The sequence below is a fragment of the Triticum urartu genome, chromosome 2, assembly GCF_003073215.2.
Source record: "Triticum urartu cultivar G1812 chromosome 2, Tu2.1, whole genome shotgun sequence".
Taxonomy (NCBI): domain Eukaryota; kingdom Viridiplantae; phylum Streptophyta; class Magnoliopsida; order Poales; family Poaceae; genus Triticum; species Triticum urartu.
In genome coordinates, this window is record NC_053023.1 from 658,549,964 (window position 1) to 658,557,695 (window position 7,732).

Below are 7,732 nucleotides of genomic sequence, written 5' to 3' on the forward strand. Positions count from 1 at the left end.
GTTGGAGAGTTTGCCCACACGCCCGCACCATGATGTTTGCCAGCTGCGCTGTGTGAGCGAACTAGTTTCTGTCTATACAGCCACCACCTAGTTCATGCGCGTGTGGGTGAACTGCTTTTCGCCCACACAACACTCCTACGTTGTGGATGACAACTGCAATTACGCGAACATGGCAACTAGATAAACACACATGGCAACTGTGATTCTTTGCTAGACGGCAACTACAGTTGCGTGTACGTGGCAACCAGATAAACACATATGACAACTGTGATTAACAATACATGGCAACTATGATTGGACCACACGTGGCAACTAGATAAACACACATGGCAACTACTGTTTGACTATATGTGGCAAGTAGTTAATCACACACGGCAACTACGGTTTGATTACACGCCGCAACTACCAAAAATTAGACATGGCAACTATAGTTAACCAAAACAGATAGAGTTGCCATGTTTTTACAACTACACTTGCCATCCCGGATAACTACATCTGCCAACCAGGATGTCAACTAAATTGTCATCCCGCGGGGTACCTAACGTAGCTGCGCCAGGACGTGTGGGCATTTTTCTTCGTGCCACACACGCAAGTGGAAATGAGTAGTACTTGTTGGACGTGTGGCATGTAGTAGCCGCGCCCACACGTGTGGGCAATTCTAATGTCTGTCACACACAGCCCGTGTGGGCTACCTCCTACTCACACCACACACGGTGTGTGGACGCATGTTGAATATACCACACGTATGGCAGTTATCAGCGTCTAAAACAAAAGCATTTGAAGAGGAAGCAAAAATATAATTAGCAGTGAGAGCAGAAATCCCCATAGCAATCTTCTCCTTAAGCATCAGATGTATTTCCCGTCATAAATACCAAGAAATAATTGGCTCGCGTATTATGAAGCCGATCTTATATAAATCTTGATCTGACAAGTGTAGTAAAAAATTCAGAACAGCCTCACCAGCAAGATCAACCTCACAAGCTCTATCAATAATTTTCCAATCCCATCGTTAGCCATGTTGTAAACATGCGTTTGTCGTTTCTCTGACCTAACAGCCACTCTGGCGACTGATTAGACGAACAACTCAATTCATGGGTCGGGCAACGATCGACATCTCCTCTCGTGGCGATGTAACCGGTCTCTCCATGAGAGTTTGGAAATTAGCGTAGCGTCACGTCGAAGTGTTTGTTTCGGATGGTGTAGCTTCAGCACCACATGTTTGTCTATTGGATTATTGGAAGAACTGTCCGTACACAGATTGATGCAGCCTCCGGTGGCCGGGCCATTATGTAGCTTCAACACCATAGATAGGAGGCGAGCACAGTAGCATTTTGCAAGTGGGTTTGTCCGCACGCGTGAATTCCGTCTCGCACGAGGCATGTCTACTTGCTCTTGCTCTGAACCTTTTGAGCCAGCGACAGGAACAGGATTCGTGTAACTCGTGAAACAGAAGTGATAACAGATACATACTCGTGTGTGACTCCTGGGAGCCGAATTGGATTTTCGATACGATATCTGCAGCCCAGATAGGAATGTCCAGCGACCTATGTATATACTGAACTCTGACTCACTCAGGTAGTCACTCACTCCCAGTTCTTTAGCTGAATCTTCTGCTTCTGCACATCGGTCGATCGAATGACTGCGACAAGGGGCGTAATTAGTCTGCCGGGTTCTCCTCTCTCGCCGCCAAGTGGTCGCTGCCCCTGGTCCTCCGGCCTACCATGCGGGGTGCTGCCCATGCGGCCGAGCAGATCTCTCCGGCCTACCGTCGCCACAGGTAGCCTGCCATGCCATGCCCATGCATGATCCATCTCGGTCGTCTCGTTTCTTTGATATGTTTGTTTTATACATGCAAACAGCTTCTTCTTCTTTGATATGTTTGTTTTATACCCAAAAAGGCTTTCGCCCAACTTTATAAATAAAGCAAATTGTTTTATACATGCAAACAGCTTCTTCTTCTTCTTCTTCTTTAATTTTTGCGTTCGAGAAAGTAGATTATCAGTCGTAACGCTGTGCTAATTAGCTAATGGAGTTCTTTACAACAGTGGCCAAGAAAAGGCAGCTGGAAGTCGGAGAAAATGCTGCAAGTTTGCAAAACCGGCTGGTAGTATATACTAAGCGACCTATTAATTCCTGATTACTACTCCTACTAAATTTGCTTTTTTTTCTTCCAAACGGGGATAACCCCGCCCCTGCATCATACGCTGCACACAACCATCTACCAAAATTTGCATGTGACGAGCTCTTGTTCTTGTATGTGTACTTTTCAGTTAGGAGTAATAAATGGCATGTATCAGAAGAAGGTTAGCGAGACTATAACGAAGCAGCAGCTCCAGGAACCCGAACCGGCGCCATCTTCCCATGACACGGCAGGGGTAGCTACGGCGGCGCGCTTGCCTTTGCCTGCCTCCCCTCAGATCCAATGTTTCCCAACGTCTTCGACAAATATACATCACCAACTATCCATGCTGGACGTCCTTGAAAAGATCGGAATATCCAGGCATTTTGCTGGTGAGATCAAGAGTGTCCTGGACTTCACTTACAGGTATATGAAGTACTACTCGCTACAAGTTGAGTAAAGATGATTAGTCGATCGGTTCTTTGTTTACTGATTGTAGAGTCTCGTGTCGGTGAGAGGGTGTCTGACAAGAGCAAGTTTGCAGTCGTTGGTTGCAGAGAGATGAGGAGATCATGCTGGACACGGAGACATGTGCCATGGCATTTCGTATCCTAAGGATGAACGGATACGACGTCTCATCTGGTATACTATTTCCTTTTAGCTAGTCTCGCCAAAATATGTCATTCTGTAAGCTTGCTTAGCATTTGATTCATTTTTTTTGGGAAGCTTAGCATTTATATATTCTTAATATGGGACGTGTATATTTCCTCACACACTACTAACTACTCACCTGAAAACATGCGCATGTTGCAGATAGCTTATCACATCTTACTGAAGCCTCCGTTCATCTGAATGATACGAGATCTTTGTTAGAACTATACAAGGTTTCCCAAGTCAGTACCTCGAAAGACGAGTTGATTCTGGACAGTATAGGATCCTGGTCAGGTCGCCTACTGAAGGAACAACTGAGATCTAGTAAGGCACAAAGAACAACACCACTCCTAAGAGAGGTAAATACTCAACTGGGAACATACTTGTACCCACAACGTTTCGTAGATAGCCTTAGGATGTGTTCGGTTGTGAACTTGTGATAAATCTTCAGTGCGAACCGTCACCTTGTAGCTCTATCTATGCTTTGTCGATGAAATTAATTCCGGACTTTGTTGGAGACTAACTCTACTTGTATGCTCGGTGATATACATATGCTTTTGTGTTGTTATAGGTAGAACATGCTCTTGATAGCCCCTTCTACACTACGTTGGACCGCCTAGAGCATAAGATGAACATCGAGAAATTTGACTTTATGGAGCATCAGATGCTATGCTTGTATGGTTTTATTCTCCTTTTTTCACAAAACAAGGTTTGTGTAATGCATAACTTCACAAGACACCAATGTTATTAAATATCTTAAGCAGGCCTCGGCAGAGAAATCAAGACCTGCTAGCTTTGGGTGTCATGGATTTCAATACAAGTCAAATTGTGTGCCAACAAGAGCTTCAACATCTCGAGAGGTACATCTTATCAACTATATTCGACTATACACCACCAACAATCGTCTTATTGAGATGACTTTTTTGTTTCCTTTCATGGTAGTTGGGTGAAAGATAGCAGGTTAAACCAGTTACCTTTTGCACGACAAAAGTTAGCCTATTTCTACCTCTCTGCCGCCGGCACCATGTTGCCTGGAGAGTTATCCGATGCTCGGATTCTATGGGCCAAGAACGGTGCGCTTACGACGGTCGTTGACGACTTCTTCGACGTCGGGGGATCAAAAAATGAATTGGAGAATCTCACCACATTAGTTGAGATGTAACAATATACACATCGCTTGTTTATCTTTCTAAAGCAATATTTGGTTTCTTCTACTTATCTTTTTGTTGTGCAGGTGGGATAAGCACGAGGAAATTCAGTACTACTCCAAACATGTAGAGATTGTTTTTTCTGCAATCTACAACTCGGTGAACCAGCTTGGAGCAAAGGCTTCTGCTGTGCAGGGCCGCAATGTCACCAAACACTTTGTAGACATAGTTAGTCCCATTCATACTTATTTTTGTGTAAATGGTACAATTAATTTTCTCTAACAAATACTAATGTGATTACTGGATTGCAGTGGCAAGATTTGATGAGAAATATGATGACCGAGGTGGAATGGAGAGAGAGCGGATATATTCCAACACCAGAGGAGTACATGGAGAACGCGGTTGTTACGTTTGCATTAGGCCCCATTGTGCTCCCAGCACTCTACTTTATTGGGCCAAAGATTACGGAGTATACCGTCAGAGATACTGAGTATAACGAGCTATTCAGACTAATGAGCACTTGTGGGCGTCTCCTGAACGATGTCCAAACTTACGAGGTATCTCGCCAAAGTTTTGGATTTTAATTCAATGGTGTTTATTATCTTGTCGAGAGATAAACACGTCTGGAATTTCCATGGTAATATTATCACACTCCAAGGGAAAATAGCAGGAGGAGATAGCTAATGATTTTTTGTTGTTGTTGACTATGTTGCTGTAGAGGGAGTACATCGATGGTAAAATAAATAGCGTATCTCTGCTCGTTCATCAGAGTGGTGGCTCGCTGACCATACCAGAGGCCAGGAAAGAGTTGCAGGAGCCCATAGACACATGTAGAAGAGACTTGTTGAGGTTGGTCCTCAAAGAAGACAGTGTCATGCCTAGACTATGCAAGGAGTTGTTTTGGAAAATGTGCAAGACATGCTACTTTTTTTACTACCAAGGAGACGCGTTCAGCTCGCCAGATGAGAAGGTTGGTGCGGTGGATGCGGTGATCCATGAGCCACTCCAGCTCCCCCTGAATCTACACCCTGGTCTCGACTTGTCCTGTCTGCATGAGAGAAAAAAATGATTGAGTATTAATTTTCCTCATTTGTACATATCATTGTAGGTTTGCTTTGGTACATCTCTTTTTAGAAAAACTAACAGAGTGCCCCTCACAAATGCAAGGGCATCATACCTAATAAGTGTGTTAAACATTTTAAGTATTTATTTTTATCTCATGTAGATATTTTCTATTTTTACCTACCCCTTTTTTAGCCCAGATGTTCTACGGTATTTTCACTAATGAGGAAACGTAATGCAATAAGTATCTCAACCAGAGATATGCCCAATTCATGTTTTCCCAACATTATCATCAAGATTTATAGCGTAGAGCTGTAATTGTGACTAAATCGTCATAGATAAATGTCAGTCCATCTGAGAAGGCGATCTGCATTCTTTCTTTTCACTCTATGTTTGCAAACGTATTAACTCTTTCTTCAAAAGTGATGCGTGTTGGAGCTTCCCTCTTAAGAAGCTTGCCATTTCTTCAGATCCAAATATTCCAACGTCCCAAAATAATGACATCAAGAGCAATTTCTTTACGCGGGTTGTGAAAAGCCAGAAGGACTCTTCCATAGATAGAAATTACTTTCAGTTTGTTGGCGAAATGGAATTCCAGAAGCTTTGAGCCGTATCACAATCCTAGAAAAGATGTGGGGTTGTTTCTTCAATGTTATCATTGCAGAGCACATAGTTGTAACAGTCAAGATGCATGGATTTTCTCTTTAAATGATTTTCCTTGTGTTAACTCTATCATGCAACAAATGCCAAAAACAAAGATCTTATGCCTCAGTCTGCCAGCACATTTCTAGAGCCACTAAACAATGATGTGTGCTTTGTATGGTCCCATCAAACTCTTATATATCTTCTTTTAGAAACCCTGATTATTATGTGTGCGTGTGCGCACACAACGCTTGTTGAAGAGTCCGTCGAAGTTGTGGAACTTGAAGGTTGAGGAAGTTACCACAGACGCCTCGCTATCGATGGAACGTTGTCTTCCACTAAAAGACTAATTCACATTAACGAGACACCAAAGCATAAAACATGAGGTTTGATCTCTAGTGGGATGAGGGTACCGCTGCCCACCTAGCTATTCAACCAGTGGTTGGTTCTCAAACTGGTATTCATCTTGCTGGAAGAATAAAGACTGCCTTTCCATTTGTAAGTCCATTTATCCTTATAATTAGACATAGTAGTTTGTTGAACATGCCCTCCTCATGTTGCCATGACGTGTTGCGCCGTGATGAACGCTCATCCAAACCCCTTGCACTCAGGCCAAACACAAGCATGGTGTGGGAGTTCGCGAGGAAGGAGCCGTGGCAGGTGTATGTAAGCCCAAGTGTTGTGGTTTTGTCACGGCAGATGTTCTCGTGAAAGGACTAAGTCTGTAAGCCATCGCAACTAGGAGGTTGCTTGAGAGGGGTTGACCGGGAAACGAGGGACACAGTTTACCCAGGTCCGACCCCTCATGGTGGAGGTAAATACCTACTTCCCGCTTGATAGATATTGCTTGAGATCTCAATTACAAGGATGCGAATTCGCTAACCTAGCTCTCAATGATTTTAACCCAACCTTTTCCACCTCAAGGGCTCCCCTTTATATACAGGTTGAGGCCTTGAGGTTACAACAGAGTCCGGGTCGTACTACAACCCGTATTCTATTCTACTTATCCCTTAAGTAAAGAATCTTCTTCGTTGGGCCCTGTTGAGCCCGCTTGCCGAACAATATGACAAGCCGGCCTTCATCTTAGTCTTCTGGGCCTCCATCATTTAGTGATCCGGTAGGTTGAAGTGACCCACGCGCCAGCGTGCTCTGGGCCGGGTCATTTCTCCTGCCGGGTTAATGATGTTAGGGAAATATCCCCAACATTAGTCCCCAATTTAGCTTGGATTTATCCATGCTAAATTGTAGTTCTTCTCTCCATATGCTCTGGGCCAGGTCGATCATCCTAGCCGGCTTGGGAAGATTTCCTGTACTTACTATTTTTTTTCCAGCCTTGACGGAGACTGAGATGCAGTGCCTCTACCCTCAGGCGCTCGGTCTCATTATGGGTAGAAGTTTGGATCTCTGCCATAAGTATATTTTCGGCATCAATATTTTCCTGATTCTTGGCCATCTGCTCGCGGAGTTTCGTCACTTCCGCGTTGCGCTCAGCCAAGTTTTCCGCGGTCATCGGAGTCCCTAGGAGTGTTCCTAGCGTAGTCAACTCCATCAGAGACTGAGACGGTGTTTTGCTTGAGCCAGCCACTCCCGAAGCCGGCGCGGAGGTACCGGTCCCTGCTACTGTGCCAGTCGCTGTGTTATTTTCAGCCGCCGCGGTTTCGGATGAGTCGCTTTGTTGGCCATATAGATTGCGGCATGGCGTGGCAGCTCGAAGGCATTTGGCCCGACTTCGTCATCAGAGTAGCCCCCAAGCCGATCATCATGGAGCAGGAGGATCGAACCGGCATCGCCTACCGGGGGTTTGCAATTGGAGTAGACGAGGGTGTCCCCGCCGGACACAGAGTTGTCTGCAAGATCGACTCCCTGAGTGAAGCCTGTGAAGACGTGTTTCCGGGCGGCTGGAGGTCGGTCGGGTTTGGCGTGACGAGCCAGCTCGACGATGTCGGAGCAGATGGTCGGCTCAGGGCATAATTTTCCAATCTTGCCGATAAAGACATGGATCTTGCTGAAGGGGACCCGGTACCCGTACTCGATTGAGTCAGCCTCGGGCCCCAACCTGAATCGTCGATGTAGAGCTTGCCGCGATGACTCTTCGCCATCCTGCCGATCA

General features: G+C 45.1%; 1 protein-coding gene across 1 annotated transcript; it reads left to right on the forward strand.

Moving 5' to 3' along the window:
• The first annotated feature begins 1,335 nt into the window (after positions 1-1,335).
• LOC125539513 (acyclic sesquiterpene synthase-like) lies at positions 1,336-5,159 on the forward strand. Its single transcript, XM_048702984.1, has 11 exons — positions 1,336-1,777; positions 2,046-2,104; positions 2,271-2,545; positions 2,664-2,761; positions 2,933-3,129; positions 3,342-3,445; positions 3,535-3,630; positions 3,713-3,928; positions 4,005-4,146; positions 4,230-4,475; positions 4,637-5,159. The coding sequence occupies exons 1-11, from the start codon at positions 1,636-1,638 to the stop codon at positions 4,985-4,987; spliced, it is 1,926 nt and encodes a 641-aa protein (XP_048558941.1). The 5' UTR covers positions 1,336-1,635; the 3' UTR covers positions 4,988-5,159.
• Positions 5,160-7,732: the final 2,573 nt, after the last annotated feature.